Source organism: Vulpes vulpes, chromosome 9 (assembly GCF_048418805.1).
Source record: "Vulpes vulpes isolate BD-2025 chromosome 9, VulVul3, whole genome shotgun sequence".
NCBI lineage: Eukaryota > Metazoa > Chordata > Mammalia > Carnivora > Canidae > Vulpes > Vulpes vulpes.
The window spans coordinates 101557616-101577435 of record NC_132788.1 but is presented as its reverse complement, the minus strand read 5'-3'; the positions used below and the strand labels follow the sequence as shown (position 1 = coordinate 101577435).

Here is a 19820-nt window from a genome sequence, read left to right as displayed (position 1 = left end):
ATCACAACCTGAGCCAAAGGCGGATGCTCAACCACTGAGACCCTCAGGTGCCCCTAAATTAAACATTTAAAAATTATTATTATTTAATTGTAGTAAAATACACATGACATTTACCATCTTAACCATTTTTAAGTGCCCGGTGGCATCCAGCACCATCCATCTCCAGAACTCTTCTCATCTTGCAAAACAAACTCTGTCCCCATATTATATATTTTTTTAATCCTCAAAACTTTCCCTTGTCGGGCATGGATTCTGGAACCAGATGCCCCTTTTGAATCCTCATCTTCTGCCCCCCGCCCCTGCCTTACTAGCTGAGCCTGGGGACCATGTGTCACCACTCTGTGCCTCAGTTTCCTTATAGGTAATATGGGGATAATCTTAGTCCTAATCTCCTAGTCCAGAGGCTCTCAAAGTGTGATTTCTGGACCACCGCAGCATCAGCACGGCCTGGAAATTTATTGCAAATGCAGATTCTCAGAGGCTCTGTAAATAGGGCCCAGCAATCTGTGTTTTAACAAGCCCTCCAGGAGATTCGGAGGCTTGCTCAAATTTGAGAATCATTTTCATAGGATTAAGTAGATACAACAAACTTAGAGCAGTGCTTGACCTCGCAGCCCATACCAGGGAAACACTCATTATCATTGCTAATATTATTCACAGAGGAGGACCAGCCCTATGAGGGGGGCGGTATCTGGCTGTGCCCTCTCTTCCTATCTGGAGGGGTCTGGGTTCCTGGTCTCTGCTGAACTGAGACCTTCTCGCCCCTCTCTGTTGGAGATGACAGTGAGCTGGACCACGTCACCGCATCCCTGGTTAAAGGTTATCACTTGGTCCTGGAAACAGGAAAGGTCGGGGTGAGGAGGGCCGTGCCGCCTCCCCTCTGCCAAAGGAGATAAGGGAGGTCACTCGCCTTCTCCATGACAGGTGCGGGGGAGCCAGGATGTATAAATGGGGGGCCAGGAGGCAGCAGCGACACAGACACCCAGGGGAGTTGCCTTGCCTCGCCCCACTTGCCAGGTGTTCTGTCCAGCATGGCCAAGCGCCCGCTGCTGCTGCTGCTAGCCCTGTGGGTACTGGCTGGGGAGCTGTGGCTGAGGGCTGAGGCCCGGCCGTCACCCTACGGAGTGAAGCTCTGCGGCCGGGAATTCATCCGAGCAGTCATCTTCACCTGCGGAGGCTCCCGCTGGAGAAGGTCCGACATCCTGACTCATGAAGCTCCAGGTGAGGCTGGGGGAGGTAGTGTGTAGGGGCAGGGGGTGGGCAGTGGATGGGACATGGGATGGTCCAAAGAGCGGGGGATGGAGATGAGATGAAGGGCGGGGACAGAAGAGTCCCTGTCCTACTACATGCAACTAGAGAAACTTGCTCAAGACTCAAAGCTGTGCCGAGGTGAGAGGAGCCAGTTAGCAGAGCTGGGATGGGGGTGGCAAGGCATCCACAGCCTCTAGTCGTCGGAGAACTGGCTACTATTTCTGGAGCACCTGCTGGGTGTGAGCCTGCCTTAAGCAAGGCTGCTCCTGGCACAACTCCTAGGTTGGGGGAGTAGGTGGGAGGTAGGATGCCATTTAGAAACTGACACTGAAGTGCTTTTCAACCACTATGTACAAGGTGGTATATTAGGCCAGATTTTGCCACCACCTAGCAGGTGACCCTGAATCTCTCAGGATGGTTAAGTGGCAACACAGTCAAAAACAGATTAGGACACCGTCTAAGCTGGGCAGGGGGCTCAGCATGGGCTCAGCAGGGGGGATGGGGTCTAGTTTCATGAGATGCAACGGCCTGGCCAAAAACTGACAACAAAAAAAAAAGAATAGAAAAAGGCTTTCATGATGATGATGATACGTATACGGACCTGGAAGACACACTGCCTGGGTTCTAGTGGCAGCCCTACAACTTCATAGCTGCGTTTTCTTGTGCAAGTTAATCTACCAATCCCTGCCTCGGTGTTCTCCTCTGGAAGATGGGAATGATAATAGCTGCACCCACCGCATGGGGTTGTCATTGTGAGGAATAAAGGAGTTAATGCACTAGATCCTTTAAATGCACCAGATCCTTTAGTATCTGGCACATAAGTAAGTGCTCAGTAAAGGATCAGTGCTATTTTGAGTGCTTCTTATGTGCCAGACACTGTTCTAAGCTTTTCTATGGGTATTGATTATTTCATCTACTCCATATAAAATAGAAGTTATTACTATCCCCACTTTTATTCATTCATGAAAGACACAGAGAGAGAGAGAGAAAGAGAGAGAGAGAGGCAGGCAGGGACACAGGCAGAGGAAGAAGTGGGCTCCATGTCGGGAGCCCGATGTGGAACTCAATCCGGGTCTTCAGAATCACTCCCTGGGCCAAAGGCAGGTGCTAAACCGCTGAGCCACCCCGGGATCCCCCATATGCCCACTTTTCAGAGAAGGAAACTGAGAGAGAAGTAAATTCATTTGCTCAGGATTATAATTCAGAGAGGCTGGACTGGTGCTTAGTTCAGCTCCCAAACGCATGTTCTTAACTATCAGGCTCTCAATAAATAAAGAGGAGGAGAAAAGAAATGACGAGAGGAAAGGCAAGCTCAATGAGGTTGAATAATCTGCCCATCAGAGCTGGAGCCCTGGCTGGAATGGAATAAAACTTTTGACCATGACAAGAATAGAAGTAGCTGGGCCAGCCAGACTCTAGGTGTGACCGAAACTGAGCCCCAAGCACTAACTCTTTTCATGTTTCCCCTTCCCAGATGCAGACTCTGACACAGACAGTGAGCTGGATGAGGCTGTAGCCTCCAGCGAGTGGGTGGCCCTGACCAAGTACCCCCGGGCTTTCTATGAGGGCCAACCTGGCTGGCAGGGAACTCGGGGGGCTGTGCGTGGTGGCCGCGACGTCCTGGCCGGCCTCTCCAGCAACTGCTGCAAGTGGGGCTGCAGCAAGAGTGAAATCAGCAGCCTCTGCTAGACCAGTGTCTGGACTCTCCTGCATTCATTCATTAGCAAGTCAGAGGTCAGGCACTGTGCCCTTGGACACAGTCCCCCTAAATGACCCTGACCTTTGACCAGCCTATTCCGACCCTGAGCAAACTGCCCCTACCTGGCCAGATGGGAACCTCTGATCCTGACCCCTTCCCTCTCCCCAGGTCATATCATGCCTTTGCCTGGTCTATACCGCACGCGGCTGCAACCGTGCCCCTACTTTACCCAAACTGGCTGCATCGCCAGACCTTTGCCCAAACTGATTCTCTGTTGCCCCCACCGTGGCCAAGACCACGGTGTCTCCTGACCAGCCCAAACCGCGACCCGGCTCCACTCCGGCCTTTGCCCAGCCTTTCTCCCAGCCTTCCAGCCCCTGCACCCCGACCCGCTGCGGGCCCTAGAAGCGGCGGCGGGAGCCCTGGCTGGGTTCCCCTCACAGCCTGCGGTGGGAGGCCCGGCAGGGGGGGCGGATCAGGACCTTCTTCAACCCCGATAATAAAAGTTCCAGAAGACCTTGCAGCGTCTGTGTGCCGTCGCTGGGGGAGGAAGCGGAGGGGGGCGCACCAGTCCCCGCGGAGCTCGGCGGCGCCCCAGGCCGCGCCCCTCCGCGCCCCTCCGCGCCCGCGGCCCCCGCCTGCGCCGCCGCCTGGGACTTTCCGGCGCGGGGAGGGGGCGGGTCCCGGAGCGCAAGGTGCGGAGGCGGCGGGCAGGGGAGGGACGCTTCCCGTCGCCGCTCGGGGCCGGAGCCAGGCGGGCGGCGGCGGCGCGGGGCCGGGCAGGGCCGGGCGGGACTGGCGGCGCGGCGGGGGCGCCATGCGAGCGGCCCGGGCGGCTGCCCCCCGGCCGCGGCCCACGCCGCTGCGGCTGCTGCCTCTGCTGCCGCTGCTGCCGCTGCTGCTGCTGTGCCACCGGACCCGGCCCCAGGGTGAGTGCGGGCCGCCCCCGCCGCAGCGCCGAGCCTCCCCGCGTGCACCGGCGGCCCGCACGCGCGAGACGCCGCCAGGCCCCGGGCGGGCCGAGAGCGGGGGGACCGGGGACGGGGGTCGGCGGCGGGGGGCAGCCGAGGCCCGGGGCTGGGGTGGAGGCTCCGGGTGGTAACAGGATGTGGCTGGTAGAAAGGGAGGGGAGGAGTTATGCCCCAAGCCCGGGGAGGGGTGCCCAGCGCCCCCTTCCTGCTGCTCACCCCCGGATGGGACCCCCGGAGGGCCCCCCACCATGGGCAGAAGTTCAGCTTCTGGGATGCGCGGGATGGGGGAATTGAGCCTTCTGCCCTGGGAACACCCCTCCACCCCCCACCGTGCCTCCCTCTCCAGACAGCCCTGGGCCACTGCAGTGCTATGGAGTTGGACCCTTGGGCGACCTGAACTGCTCGTGGGAAGCTCTCGGGGACCTGGGAGCCCCCTCCACGCTGCACCTCCAGAGCCAGAAGTAGTGAGTACAACCGGCCGACTCGGGGAAACTGAAGCTTTAGAGGGGTGGCCGCTCAGGTCCCAGCATACTCAGGTTGAGAGGACCCCAAGAGTTCTGCTCCTTGGCGCCCCCCCCACCACTCTCAAGCCCTTCGATACCAGGTTTCCACGTTTCCTTGCCGTGTGACCCTAGACCAGTCGCCTTCCCTCCCTGAGCCTCGCTGTCCTCCTCTATCAGAAGGCGGTAATGAAGAAACCTGCCCCCCAACCTTGGTTCTGAGGATATGAGGAATTAGGCAGTGGTGAAGAGAAATTGCTTAATAATTTGAAGCTGTCTTTTATGGCTGTGTGACCTTAGGCAAGTAGCCTAACTTCTCAGTGTATAAAAAGATAATTCGGTAAAAAAAAAAAAAAAAAAGATAATTTGGTATGGTGCCAGGGAGGCAGCAATGAAAGGCAGATGAAAGCCTGGCCCTCGTGGAGCCCATAGTCAAGGGGGAGACCTGGGTTCCTTCATGATGAATCGCAGCTGCAAACTCAAATTCATTTCAAATTTGGCTGAAGGAGGAGTAAAAGGGGCATTGAAAGGTGGGAACCACAGTGGGAGGGGGGAAGCTGGTTTTTTTTTTTTTATTTTAACAATGGCAAAACGTAAAAGTTGCCATCTTTTAAAAAAAATATATTTTATTTATTTATTCATGAGAGACACAGAGAGAGAGACAGGTTCCCCGTGGGGAGCCCGATGTGGGACTCGATTCCGGGACTCTGGGGTCACACCCTGAGCCAAAGACAGAGGCTCAACCGCTGAGTCACCCAGGCGCCCCTGAAATTTACCATCTTTTTTTTCTCAACCATTTTAAGTGCACAGTTCAGTGGCATTAAATACATTCACGTTGTTGTGCAACTGTCACCACCGTTCCTTTCCAGAGGGGCCTAGTTTTAATTGGCATAAGACAAAGGGGAATCAGAGAAGGTCCCCCCCTTTTTTTAATGAGATGAAATTCACATCACATAAAGCTAACCTATTTTAAAATGAACAATTTAGTAGTATTTGGTACATTCACAGTATTGTGCAGCCACCTCCTCTATCTAGTTCCAGAACATTCTCATCACCCCAAAAGGAAGTTCCATCCCTATTAACAGAACACTGTATCATCATCCCCCCACCGGCCCCTGAGAACCACCATACTGTTCTCTATGGATTTTCCTCTTCTGTGGATTTGCCTATAAATGTAATTATAAGAAATGCAGCCTTTTGCATGTGGCTTCTCTCATCTAGCATATTTTTAAGTTTCATCCACGTTGTAGCAGGAATCTGAACACAATTCCCTTTTATGGCTGAGTAATAACTCCACTGTATGGATCTACCACATTTTGTGTCCACCATCTATTGGTGGACATTTGGGTTGCTTTCTTCATCTTTTGGCAGTCGTGACTAGCACTGTTAGGAACATACATATACAAGTCTTGAGTCGCTGTTTTCGGTTCTTTGGGGGTCTATGCTTGGGAGGGGAATTGCTGGGTCCTATAGCCATTCTGTGTTTAACTTTTTGGGGAACTGCCAAACTGTTTTCTGCTGCAATGGCACCATTTTTTACCTTCCCACCCGCCGGGTACCAGGGCTACAGTTCTCCACATCTTCACCAACACCTGCATTTTTTTTGTTGCTGCTGTTTTATGAAGGCCTTGTTTGGAACCCTTGAAATTAATCCTTTAGGATATCTTCACGGTGCTTTCTGTCACCCACATCTGGTCTGTCAGCAAGCCTGGCCGGCTCCACCTTCTACATTATCCAGAATCTGGCACTCTCTACATCCTGGGCAGGCACTCTGGTCCAGCCCCCACCATCGTGGCTAGCTGGCCAGGGTGGTGCAGTGGGTCACTTCCTTCCTGGGACCCTGGCTGGCACCCTCAGGCCCACAGTCTGTTCTGCATCACAGCAGCCAGGGGGCGCCTGTGAGCATTTGCGGCCGGGACCATCTCTCCTTAGCTCTCTGCCTTCCCCTGGGCTCCCACTTCACTCAGGGTAAAAGCCCAAGTCATTCTTGTGGCCCCCCCAGGCCCCGCACAATCTGCTTGTCACCTCCCTGCCTCACCTCCTCACACTTCCCCCTCACTCATTCCACTCCTGCCATGCGGGCCTCCTCCTTGCTATTCCTCAAACACACCAGTCAGCCCACTTCAAGGCCTTTGCTTCCTCCTGAAATGCACCCCCCCCCCGCCCCCCGCATCCTGCAGGGCTCTGTCCTCATGTCCTTCGGGCTTTTGTTCAATGGTCTCCGCATCTGAGAGATCTCTGCTGAGCACCCTCCCCAAAATAGCACTGTCGTGCCTCACCACATCATCACACTGCATCCTCTTCACCCTATGACTGCCCTTTCTGTCACTCACACCGCCAGCAATTATATACTCACGTGTTCCTCGTCTGCCTCCTGCACTGGAAGAGCAGCTCCCGAGAGCAAGGTCCTCGCTTGCTTCGATCTTAGTCCTATCCCCAGCTTCGACCAGATGACCTGACACAGTATATATTTGCTGACGGAATAGTTGCATAAGTGTAAATGTGCATACATATAAGTAGGTGTGGATAAACACAACATGCGATGCTCACGTAACGTGTATTGGGCGCCCAGTGCTGTTCTTTTTTTTTTTTTTTCTTTTTTTAATAGGGCAGTTACATGCTCTGATTTGTATTTTTACAAGATCATTGTGATTTCTATATAGAGACTGGTTACAGTCTGTACAAATTATTATTATTATTATTATTTTAATTTTTATTTATGTATTATAGTCACAGAGAGAGAGAGAGAGAGAGAGAGAGAGGCAGAGATACAGGCAGAGGGAGAAGCAGGCTCCACGCACCGGGAGCCCGATGTGGGATTCGATCCCGGGTCTCCAGGATCGCGCCCTGGGCCAAAGGCAGGCGCCAAACTGCTGCGCCACCCAGGGATCCCCCCCAGTGCTGTTCTAAGCACTTTTCAGTCATTATCTCATTGATTCCCCTCATTCTTTTGTCCTTCAGCTAGTATTTCTGTCACCCTCATTTTATAGACGAGGAAACAGACACAGAGAAGCTAAGTCACTTGTTCAAGGCCACACAGCTCTGAAGCAGCAGAGCTGGGATCTGAACACAGGCAGATGAGTTCTCATTATGGCTCCAGGCCCAACCAGATACACCACCCCCCCATGCCCACATTTCTCCTCACAGCCATTCCAACAGAACCTGGACTGTGGCAGTGCCTGCCGGGCAGAGCTGGGTGACCATTCCACGGGAACAGCTTACCATGTCTGATGAACTGCTTGTCTGGGGTACCAAGGCAGGCCAGCCTCTCTGGCCCCCTGTCTTCGTGAACCTGGAAACCCGAAGTAACAGGCGGGATGGGGGGTGTGCTGTATGTGGGGTGGGTGGTCCTGGAGGCCCCGGCTCAATGCATCTGGCCTCCCCTTCCTCAGTGAAGCCAGATGCCCCCCGGCTGCACCCTGATGTGGACTTTTCGGAGGATGACCCCCTGGAGGCCACTGTCCAGTGGGCCCCGCCTGTGTGGCCACCCCATAAGGTCCTGGTCTGTCAGTTCTACTATCGAAGATGCCAGGGGACAACCTGGACCCTGGTGAGTGTCAGGGGCCCCCTTTCCCCCACTGTATTCCAGGGAGGGCCCAGGGCATCATCCCCAAATCAAAGACCCAGCCCAGAGAGCCACTGAGAGCCCCTTTCTTATTTATCCTATGAGTCTGTCCATATCTCACACAAAAGGCCTGTACATGCATCTCGTTCAACTAAAAAAAAAAAAAAATTCATGCAGTCCCAATCCACATTCCATTTGGAATTTATGAGAAACTCAGTAAACTTCCTCTAACATTTTTGTGCATGAATAGAAGTCCTCAAATAGCTTACCTTAACCTTAAAATAATAATCGAAGATATTTAGAGAGCATCTACTGTGTGCCAGACACTGTTCTAGGCTCTTTATTGAACCCTTACAAGATCTCTTTGAAGTAGGTGCATTTTATACCTACCCATTTTATGGATGAGGAGCAAGGCTTGGTTTAAATAAACACCCAATGGCTCAGCGGTTTAGCGCCGCCTTCAGCCCAAGGCGTGATCCTGGAGACCCGGGATCAAGTCCCACGTCAGGCTCCCTGTATGGAGCCTGCTTCTCCCTCTGCCTGTGTCTCTGCCTCTCTTTCTCACTGTGACTCTCATGAATAAATAAATAAAATCTTTTTTCCTATGTTCTTGAAACCCCCATGGTCTTGGACAAAGCAGTTGGACCCTGCTGACATATCAGGTCAAATACTCTCAACTCAGTTCTTAGCTTCATTGCTCTTTCCTCTCTATCCCCCAGCTGGAACCAGAAGTAAAGTCCATACCCCTGACTCCTATTGAGATCCAGGACCTGGAGCTGGCCACAGGCTATGAGGTGTTTGGTCGTTGCCGAATGGAGAAAGAAGAGGATCTGTGGAGCGATTGGAGCCCCATTTTGTCCTTCCAGACACTACCCTCTGGTGAGGATCTCTAGGCTTTGCCCCTCCAACCTCTCCTCTCCTGGCAGTCTGTACCACTATACCCCTCTCATTTGTACCCCTTCCCTCATCCTTGACAGCTCCAAAAGATGTATGGATATCAGGGAACCCCTGTTCACCAGGCAGACAAGAACGGCTGCTTCTGTGGAAGGTGAGCTATAGTGATCAGTTTCATTTTTCTGCACATGTCAGGAAGCCCCAGATAACAATATAAACAAGGCAATGGTTTCAATGCTGCCTTCTTGAGGTGGTTTCAAGGCTTCAGGAGGGGTCACTCAGAGAGGTCCTAGCATAGTGTAAGGCACAGAGCAAGCCTCCACCAATGTCAGCTACTTCTAGGAGACATGAGCTGAGACATGAAGGTGGGTGCAGGTGTTCCAGACAGAGGGGAACAGCAGGTACAAAGGTTTGAAAGCAAGACTAAGCTCAGCTCCATAAAATACAGCACAGCGTGCCAGGACTTGGATGTTTGTATCAAAATGGCATTAAGCTGGGGCGCCTTGGCTGGCTCAGTCAGTTGAGAGTCTGCCTTCAGCTCAGGTTGTAATCTTGGGGGTCCTAGGATCAAACCCCACATCAGGCTCTCTGCTCAGAGGCGAGTCTGCGATTCCCTCTGCCTCTCCCTCTGTGATCTTGCTCTCTCTCAAATAAATAAATAGAATCTTTTTAAAAAAATGGCATTAGGAGATGATAGGCAATGATGCAACCATCCTCATTGATCCAACTCTGTTGAGCATCTGCTATGTTTCAGGTGTTCCAGGTCCCTGGCTCACAGTAAATATGGCAAGGGACAAAACAAAAGGGCCCATCTCTGCTCACACAAGCTGACAGTAATTTTAACCACACATAACACAGAGCTCTTCCTACATACCAGGTGCTAGCCTACATGCTCATTTATATTAACTGACTTTACAGATAAGAAAAATGAGACACAGAGGTTGCTTCAGACCACACAACTGGTAAGTGGCAGAGCTGATATTCCTTGCTTTCAAACAGCAATTCACAGCCTCAGTGTCTCTGTATCATAACACATCCTTGTAACACCCTTTTACTATACTGAAATGAAATACATAGATAACCCTTGTATACTCATGTTTTTAAAAATATATGACAGAGTGTTCTAATTGTAATATTCTGTAGAAGATAAAGGGAAAATAGGGTAACTGCATATGGCAATTATGTCACCAATATGAGATGAGCATTAAATCTGTATGTACCTAATAATATGGCTTTAAAATATAGAGAGCAAAAATTGACAGAACTACAACGACAAATATATGAATCTGCAGCCAATGTAGGAGATTTTAATGCACCCCCATCAATAATTTCATAATAAAAAAAAAAAAATAATAATTTCATAATAGATGGAAACCAAGTCAAGATCTAGACTGTTTGAACATGTGATTAACAAACAGCCTAATGGACTCACATAGGAAATGTCAGAACCCTTTCTTCCGTGTACAATTAGGGCATTTATCAAATCAGCTGCATGCCAGGCCATAGAGCCAGTTTCCAGGGACTTCAAAGGGGTGAGGTGATGCAGGGCAATTAAAGAATTCTCTAATTGGAACACAGATTGTGCTAGGAATTGATCATAAAAACTGCCTAGAAAGTCCCTATATATTCTGAATATTTAAATATTCAGTGAGTATGGGGGCTCCTGGGTGGCTCAGTGGTTGAGCGTCTGCCTTGGCTCAGGTCATGATCCCAGGGTTCTAGGATTGAGTCCCGCATCAAGCTCCCCACAGGAAGCCTGCTTCTCCCTCTGCCTGTGTCTCTGCCTCTCTCTCTCTGTGTTTCTCATGAATACATAAATAAAATCTTTAAAAAAAAAATTCAGTGAGTATTAAAACCAATCCTTCCCCGCCAAAGATTTTGTCTTAGGATTTTGTTTCCAGGATCACTTAACATTATTAGAATATTCATCTACAAAAGTTTTTCCTCTATACAACAGCAAGAATTTTGAAATCCCAAAGAATTGCACAGGACACAGATTAGGATGAGGCGAGTAAGGCAGGCTCATGCAAGTGCAGGGTCAGATCCCGTCTGTACTTAAAATCTTGAAATTTGGTTTGTCATGGGTTGTTTGGCTTTAATTTTGATTGATTAAAATATAATTTCTCTTAATTTACTGGGTTTTTGATATCCTCCCTTTTAACTTTTGCATCTAAGGGGAGTGCCTCACTCATTTCCCTTTCGTTTTGGTCCTGGAACTGTATTCTCATGTCACCTCTGCCACTGAGCACCCCCTCAGACTTATTTTCTTCACCTGCAAAGTGGAGCCAACAGAAATATTTCACTGACTGTTTTTCCAGGTGGACCCCACTGAGATATGCAGTGTGTGCCTGATAAATGGAAGATACTAACCCTTTCTTCCTCTCCTCCCTCAGGACCGGGGGCACTGCATGCAGATGAACTATAAAGTTTGGTTCCAGGTCAAAGATCAGGAGCTGATCCAGAAGACGGCTCCCTGCTGCAACCTTTTCATCCCCACCCAGGCGGAGTGGGTCGGGGTGTCTGCTGTCAATGCCACAAGCTGGGAGCCTCTCACCAACCTTTCTTTGGCCTGCTTGGGTAAGAGGCTGTGATTTCCTCTGAGCAGTGATAGGACTCCCTGGGACGGAGGCAAGGACTCCCCAACTGGACAGCTCAGACTTCTCCTCCCCCATCTAGGTCCAGATTTTGCCCCTCATGACGTGGTGGTCAGCAGCATTCCTGGGAGGACAGAGCTGCTGGTGACTTGGCAGCGGGGGTCTGGGGAGTTACAGGAGCACGTGGTGGACTGGGCTCGAGACGGTGATCCCCTGGAGAACCTCAGCTGGGTCCGGCTTCCCCCTGAAAACCTCAGTGTTCTGTTGCCAGGTGAGGCTCTGGGACACCTGGGTTCCCATCCCAGCTATTGCAGAGCAGACTGTGAGTCCACCTGCAAGAGAGAATGTTATGGCTGAAGTGTCACTAATTCATGCAAGCAGTGTTCATTGACCACTCACTATGTGCTAGGCCATGTTCTAGACACTGGTATGCGGTGACAGCAGCTGATGTCTACTGGCATTTGCCATCAGCATTAAATTATTCAAACTTCCTTATAAAGGAGGTTTCTGTTATTATCATACTTGAGGTATAGATGAAGATAAAGGCCCAGGAAGGTTAAGCAACTTGCCTGAGACCACACAGCAAGTAGGTGGTAGAACCAGGATTTGTTTTTTTGTTTTTAAGATTTTATTTATTTATTCATGAGACACACAGAGAGAGAGAGACAGAGACAGAGACACAGACAGAGGGAGAAGCAGGCTCCACGCAGGGAGCCCGATGTGGGACTCGATCCCGGGACCCCAGGATCACACCCTGGGCCGAAGGCAGGCGCTAAACCGCTGAGCCACCCAGGGATCCCCATAGAACCAGGATTTGAACCACATAATCAGGCCTTTGAAGCCAGACCCTGAGCCATCACACCACTCTCTCTCTCTCTCTCTCTCTCTCTCATGGAGTTGACCTCCTTGTGGGATGAGCAGCCCAGTGAAACAAACAGCAACAAAACAAGTACATTACAAATAATGTAATTGGAGAAAAAAATAAAACGGCAAAGGAGAGGAGGGAGGATTGCTATTTTAGAAAGGAAGATTAGGGGATCCCTGGGTGGCGCAGCGGTTTGGCGCCTGCCTTTGGCCCAGGGCGCGATCCTGGAGACTCGGGATCGAATCCCACATCAGGCTCCCGGTGCATGGAGCCTGCTTCTCCCTCTGCCTATGTCTCTGCCTCTCTCTCTCTCTCACTGTGTGCCTATCATAAATAAATAAAAAAATTAAAAAAAAATAAAAAATAAAATAAAAAAGAAAGGAAGATTAGAAAAGGTTCCTGGAAAAGCCGCATTTGAACCAAGACCTGAAGGAGGTAAGAGAGGGTGCTCTGAGTATGTCCGAGGGAAAAGCAAGAGGGAACAGACACAGTGCAAAGGCCCAGGGGACAGGAATGTGCCAGATGTGTTAGCAGAACAGCGAGGAGGCCCACATGGCTGGAGTGGAGTGAGTGAGGCGGAGAGTGGGAGGAGGTGAGGGCAGGGAGGTTGAGGACAAGCAGATTGTGCAGGGCCTGGTGAACCTCAAGAGAGACTTGGGCTTTTGGTACAAGTGAGGTAGGAGCCATGGAGAGTTCTGAGCAGAGGAGGGATATGCCCTGGCTCAGTTGTCTACAGGTGCTCTCTGGCTGCTCTTGGGAGGAATAGACTGGAAAAGGGATGAGGACCATACCAGATGGGAACTGAGAAGGGGAGACAAGCAGGTTCTGATTGGAGGTCCTGGGGCAGAATTTTGGGGATCCATTTGGATATGTTGTGTTGGAGATGTTCATCCAAATGGAGCTGTCCATAAGGCTGTTGAATATTCAGGTCTGGAGGCTTTCAGTGAGTTCTGGGCTGGGGTGTGGCATCGGGGAGCCCATTCTTGCTGTAAAGGACTTGGGAGAGCATGAGAAGGTATTGAGTGGAACATTTAGGAAGGAGGAACCCTGATTCTAGACAATTCCCATTTGGGGAAGGCCTGGCAGCAGCAGTAGGTCTTGAGAAGGGACTTCAGGAGCCTCACCCACCATGATGGGTGGTTTCAGGGCCCCACCTGTAGCCTGGTTTGAGCATCTCTCAGCCTCTGGCACCTGCATTTCCTGGCCTGAAGGTGCTCTCTGGTCACTGAAGCATTTTGCCTGTCTGAGCAGCAGGCTGGACGTGCTGGTGAATGAAGTTGCCTCAGATACAGCTCACGAATTACTAGTAAGAATTGGTGGATAAATACCCCAGATTCCTCCCTCCTTGGATGGGATGGCTCCCTGGGCTGATGCTCTCTGCTGCCCCCCTGAGGTCAGCAGTGGGATCGCGTTTCCATTGCCTCCATTGAGAACGTGTTCTCATTTACCTGCGGCCTTTCTGCCCCTGGTTAGCTCACTTCCCAGCTGCCCTGTTGGCATTGTGTGGGGTTACCACCCAGAAAAATTGCCATTCCCCAGATATTTATCTCAGCATGTCCTTCAGGAGACACAAATGAAGATGCCTATCGAGTAGGAAATGAGCAGGGGAGGGGAAGCCAACTCTAACTGTCTTTGCTCCTCCACCGACCAGGGAATTTTGAAGAAGGGGTCCCTTACCGAATCACAGTGACAGCAGTCTCTCCTTGGGGCTTGGCCCCTGCCCCCTCAGTCTGGAGGTTCAGAGAGGAACTGAGTAAGTGGTAGAGCTGGGGAATGAGGGAGCCCCCTGGAACCCCGGCAGGCCTTGACCTATTGGCTTTCTCCCCAGCACCCCTAGCAGGGCCAGTGCTTTGGCGACTCCAGGATGCCCCCCCAGGGACCCCTGCCATAGCATGGGGAGAGGTCCCAAGGCACCAGCTCAGGGGCCATCTCACCCACTACACCTTGTGTGCACAGAGCGGGACCAGGCCTTCTGTCTGCGTGAACGGTGAGTTTCACGGCCTCTTGCCCCCTGCTCCGAGCTCCCACAAGACCCACCCATCAGTCTGCCTCATCCTTGTCCCCAGGTTGGCCTCTTTTGGTTCCTTCTCAGTCCCTGGGAAAGTCTGGGATGTCATCTGTTCCCTAGTGAACAATAACCCTGGTGGCTATCATTATAATGGACTGTCATTTGACTATTAAAAGTGAAGACTTGGATCTATATTTATTGACATTGAAGGATGCCTGTCATGTTTTATTAAATGAAAAAGATAAAAAGAGGGCAAAATTCCTCGAGATGGTTCCATTTGTATAAAATAAACCTGGTGTCAAGCAAAGCAGAGACACAAATGTGAAAACGAATTGCCCACAGTGTCAACAGGATTGCAGGATTGTGTATGATTTATATTTCTTTCTCATACCTTTGGGTATAGGCTACATTTTTACTCTGGACATAAGTTCCTTTTTAAAAATGCCTTTATTACCCTTTTTCTCCCTAATTACAAAAGTTAACTGTGATTATTGCCATAGCTGACCCATTAAAGGAATAGGTCATCTAGAATATCATATCAGCATTCTTGAGGTGCCTTGGGGGCTCAGTTGGTTGGGCACCCAACTATTGATTTTTTTTTTAAGATTTTATTTATTTATTTATGAGAGAGAGAGAGAGGCAGAGTCACAGTCAGAGGAAGAAGCCGGCTCCATGCAGGGAGCCTGACTTGGGACTTGATCCCAGGTCCCCAGGATCAGGCCCTGGGCTGAAGGCAGCACTAAACCACTGAGCCACCTGGGCTGCCCCAACTCTTGATTTTGGCTCAGGTTATGGTATCAGGGTTGTGGGATTGAGCCCCATATCAGGCTCCCTGCTTGTTATTCTCCCCCTGCCTTGCTTCTCTCTCTTTTTCTCAAATAAGTAAATAAATCTTAAAAAAAAGAGAGAGAGAGAGAGAGAGAGAGGCACCTGGGTGGCTCAGTTAAGCATCTGCCTTCGGCTCAGGTCATCATCTCAGGGTCCTAGGATCCAGCCGTGCTGTGGCAAGGGGCAGGGTGTCCCTGCTCAGAGGGGACTGTTTCTCCCTCTACCTTGCTCTTGCATTCTTGCTCACTCTTTTGCTCTCTCTCTCTCTGTCTTAAATAAATAAATAAAATCTTTAAAAAAAAACCAGATTATCAGCATTCTCATAATTTTACTGACACTGATAATGCAGATTCCACATTTTTCCATCCATTTATTTTTTTTAAAGATTTTATTTATTTATTCATAGACACACGGAGAGAGAGGCAGAGACACAGACAGAGGGAGAAGCAGGCTCCACACAGGGAGCCTGATGTGGGACTCGATCCCTGGTCCCCAGGATCACACCCTAGGCTGCAGGCGGCGCCAAACCACTGCGCCACAGGGGCTGCCCTCCATCTATTTTTTTAAAGATTTTATTTCTTTTTTTTTTTTAATTTTTATTTATTTATGATAGTCACAGAGAGAGAGAGAGAGGCAGAGACACAGGCAGAGGGAGAAGCAGGCTCCATGCACTGGGAGCCCGATGTGGGATTCGATCCCGGGTCTCCAGGATCGCGCCCTGGGCCAAAGGCAGGCGCCAAACCGCTGCGCCACCCAGGGATCCCAAAGATTTTATTTATTTCTTCATGAGAGACACAGAGAAAGAGGCAGAGACATAGGCAGAAGGAGAGGCAGGCTCCCCATGGGAAGCCCGATGTGGGACTCAGTCCCAGGACCCTGGGATCATGACCTGAGCCGAAGGCAGACGCTCAACCGCTGAGCCACCCAGGCACCTCTTCAATCCATTAACACGGAGATATAGGAGTTGTGTTCTTTAAAGCTTTTTAACTTTGTATTATAGAAAATTCAAGCACATACAAAAGTAGAGAGGCTAGTATAACAAACCCTGGTGTGCCCACCACAAGGTGTCAACAGTTACCTGCTTTCTGCCAGTCTTTCATTATATCCCTTGCGCTTTTTTTCTAATCTTTGGTGTCACTTTACCCAACTACATCAGTGCTTCAGCATTTATCTCTAACTGATAAAGCCTATTTTTTAACATAATTACTTTGCCATGATTGCACCTTACCAAAAGTATATATTGATCATTGGATTAAATTTTTTACTTGTATTTATTTTTAAGGATTTAATTTCATTTATTTGAGAGAGAGAGAGAGTGAGAGAGCAAGCATGAGCCAGGGTGGGGCGAGGGGACAGAAGGAAAGGAAGAAGCAGATCCCTCACTGAGTGCAGAGCCAGAGGAGGGGCTCGATCCCAGGACCCCAGGATCATGACCTGAGTCAAAGTCTCAGGCTTAACCGACTGAGCCACCAGGTGCCCCATTTTTTTAGATTAAAGTTTTCGTACATATCTATATTATATATACATTTATTATTATTATTATTATTATTATTATTATTATTATTATTATTATTATTATTTTAGAGAAGGAGAAGAAGAGAGAATCTTAAGCAGACTCCATGCCTGGAGCAGAGCCCAGCATGGGGCTCAGTCTTATCATACTGAGATCATAACCTGAGCTGAAATCAAGAGTCAGATGCTTAACCAACTGAGCCACCCAGGCACCCTGGTATTATTATTATTTTAAAAAAAGGACCATGTTATAGACTATAGTTTGGCCCCTCAATCTCTTATCCCTGTGATGTTTTGCAACTTCCTTTTTTTTTTTTTAAGATTTTATTTATTTATTCATAGACAGAGAGAGAGGCAGAGACACAGGCAGAGGGAGAGGGAGACGCAGGCTCCATGCAGGGACTCGATCCTGGGTCTCCAGGATCACACCCCAGGCTGCAGGCGGCGCCAAACCACTGCGCCACCAGGGCTGCCCTGCAACTTCCTTTTTTTCACGTGCTGATTTAGCTTGGACATCTTTCTATGGCAATATAGCTCGATCAGTGTTCCTATCTTCCCCAATCCTACAACAAACCAAAAGCTTCTTCCTCTTTCAGCTTAAAAACGAAAAAGAGGGGGATCCCTGGGTGGCTCAGTGGTTGGGCGCCTACCTTTAGCCCAGGGCGTGATTCTGGAGTCCTGGGATCAAGTCCCGTGTCGGGCTTCCTGCATGGAGCCTGCTTCTCCCTCTGCCTCTCTCTCTCTGTCTCTCTGTTTCTCATGAATAAATAAATAAAATCTTTAGGAAAAAAGAAAACAAAAAAGAGCAGTTTAGTAAAAAAAAAAAAAAGTAAACAAATATAGTTCTGGGAGGTATATGTCTTCCCATCATTTAAAGAGAATCTCCATTCCCTGGGTTAATGCCCCGGTGGGGGATGTGCTTATTTATTCTTTATTTATTCGAATATATATCATTTTTAAAAAATATTTATTTATTCATGAGAGACACACAGAGAGAGAGGCAGAGACATAGGCAGAAGGAGACGCAGGCTCCCCACTGGAAGCCCGATGTGGGACTCAATCCCAGGACCCCGGGATCACAACCTGAGCCAAAGGCAGATGCTCAACCACTGAACCACTCAGGTGCCCCTGAATATATATCATTTTTGACTGCTTTCTGTGTGCCAGGCACTGATCCCAGTGCTGGGAACACGGCCTTTGTGGAGCTAACTTTGTAACAGTCAGGGAACATCTCACTGAGGAAGTGAAATTTGGCAAAGACCTGAAGGTGGGAGCCATGTGGATATCTGGGGAGAATTTTGCAGACAGATAAAGGAAGCACATGCAAAGGCCCTGAGGTAGGACTTGACTGCCTCTGCAACCTCTCTGGGTGTGTCCTTCAGTGAGTGGCAGCACCCAGAACATCACCCTGCCCGACCTTCAATGGGGTCCTTGTGAGCTGTGGGTGACCGCATCCACCATCGCAGGACAAGGGCCACCTGGTCCCAGCCTCCGGCTTCACCTACCAGGTAGGGGGTTTGGGGTGGGTCTGCCATGGGAGGGGGTCTGCTCCATTTGGAAATAGGGGTTTCAGTGAGTGAGCAACCTTTTGATGTGGGGGTGGTTATTGGTGATGCCTCCAGGGCACTCTGACCCTGCTAAATGGATCATTGGGCTGTCTGTGTCTCTGACCCTTTCACCTGTCCCTGACCTTGACCTATCACCAGCGACTGTTTTGTTTTGTTTTATTCACTAGCCTGCACTCCCACCCCAAGATCTCCCAGCCCTTAGCCCTTACCCACCCATAAGCCCCGCCTATTTACCTGCCTCCCTCACCCAAGCCCTGCCCCATCCTTTTTTTTTCTTTTTCTGCCCCATCCTTGACCCTTACCTGATCCCTCCCCATCCCTGGTGTCCAAATGTTCTTCTGCCCCTCCGCCTCAGATAACACCCTGAAGTGGAAAGTCCTGCCAGGTGTCCTCCTCCTGTGGGGTTTGTTCCTGATGGTCTGTGTTATGAGCCTAGCCACTTCTGGAAGGTAAGGCTGTCAGACGTGTGGGTGTCTGCCCAGGAGGGCAGCTGGACACTAGCTAAGCTTTGGTTGGGGGAGGTGGGGAGAAGTGAGGGGACACCTCAGGGCTGTGTGACACTCCTGGGCATGGGTATCAGGTCACCTGGATTCCTAACCCTGTTACCCACTTGCCAGGTGCGTCCACCTCCGGCACAAGGTACTGCCCCGCTGGGTCTGGGAGAAGATTCCTGATCCTGCCAATAGCAATTTTGGCCAGCCCCACATGGAGGTGAGCAGAAAGGCTGACCTGCCTGGGCCCTCTGGGAGGTTGGCGAATGCAGGGACAGCAGGGAGTGGGTGGGAGCAGGTCTGGGAGAATGGGAGTCAGAATCCCTGTCTCTTCTCTCCCCCAGGAGGTGGTGCCTCCGGCTCAGACCCCCGGGGACTTCCCCATCCTGAAAGTGGAAGACATGGAGCCACTACAGGTTATAGAGCCCCCCCAGGCCTCCACCCAGCTTGACTCTGGGTATGAGAAACACTTCCTGCCCACCCCTGAGGAGCTAGGCCTTCTGGGCCCACCCCCAGGTCCCAAGTTCTGGCCTGAACCCACCCCCAGCCAGGAGAGGGGTGCCCATTTGACAGATGAAGACACTGAGGCTCAGAGAGACTGAGTCACTTGCCTGAGGACACCTGGCCAGGAAGAACCGGCTGAAGGACCCCTATAGAGAAGGGCCTGGCCCTACCGGGAATAAAATAAATGAACATGGACGGATGAGGGAGCAAAGGCAAATGTATGAAATCCAGAGTGGCAGCTGCCTCCCCAGATCTGTCCTGCTGCTATAACAGAACCATAGCGGGTTGTATGCGCTGCTGCACCTGCAGCCAGGTGCGGCCACGGACCAAGTTCTCGCCAACGGAACGTGAGCAGACGTGCCACGTGCTGATGCCCAGATGGGGTCGGAGCTCCTCCACGTCCTCTCCCCTCACTCCCTGCGAGCTGGAACATCACCGTGCCTGTGAGCCACCTCGAATCCTAACGAAGGGGAATGTGGAGCAACAAGTGGAAAAGGAGCCTCCGTCCCCAAGTGACTGCATGACTCAGAGCCACCCTGAGAAATAAACTTTTATGTTTTTATAGCTACT

General features: G+C 50.6%; 2 protein-coding genes across 6 annotated transcripts; both read left to right on the top strand.

Moving 5' to 3' along the window:
* Positions 1 to 986: 986 nt before the first annotated feature.
* Positions 987 to 3467, top strand: RLN3 (relaxin 3). The gene is made up of 2 exons (XM_072721438.1): positions 987 to 1221; positions 2726 to 3467. The coding sequence occupies exons 1-2, from the start codon at positions 1032 to 1034 to the stop codon at positions 2938 to 2940; spliced, it is 405 nt and encodes a 134-aa protein (XP_072577539.1). The 5' UTR covers positions 987 to 1031; the 3' UTR covers positions 2941 to 3467.
* Positions 3468 to 3739: 272 nt separating this feature from the next.
* IL27RA (interleukin 27 receptor subunit alpha) lies at positions 3740 to 19814 on the top strand. Of its 5 annotated transcripts, XM_072721431.1 has the most exons (14): positions 3746 to 3879; positions 4268 to 4385; positions 7569 to 7726; positions 7814 to 7971; positions 8706 to 8865; positions 8964 to 9034; positions 11274 to 11457; positions 11557 to 11745; positions 13991 to 14092; positions 14168 to 14326; positions 18070 to 18195; positions 18611 to 18704; positions 18873 to 18966; positions 19091 to 19814. In XM_072721431.1, exons 1-14 carry the CDS (start codon positions 3768 to 3770, stop codon positions 19346 to 19348), a joined length of 1983 nt encoding a protein of 660 aa, XP_072577532.1. In that variant the 5' UTR covers positions 3746 to 3767; the 3' UTR covers positions 19349 to 19814. The 5 variants fall into 5 exon arrangements, with proteins under 5 accessions (XP_072577536.1, XP_072577532.1, XP_072577533.1 ...); XM_072721435.1 differs by lacking the exon at positions 7569 to 7726 and having other exon boundaries at positions 3740 to 3879; XM_072721432.1 differs by lacking the exon at positions 13991 to 14092.
* The last annotated feature ends 6 nt before the right edge of the window (positions 19815 to 19820 follow it).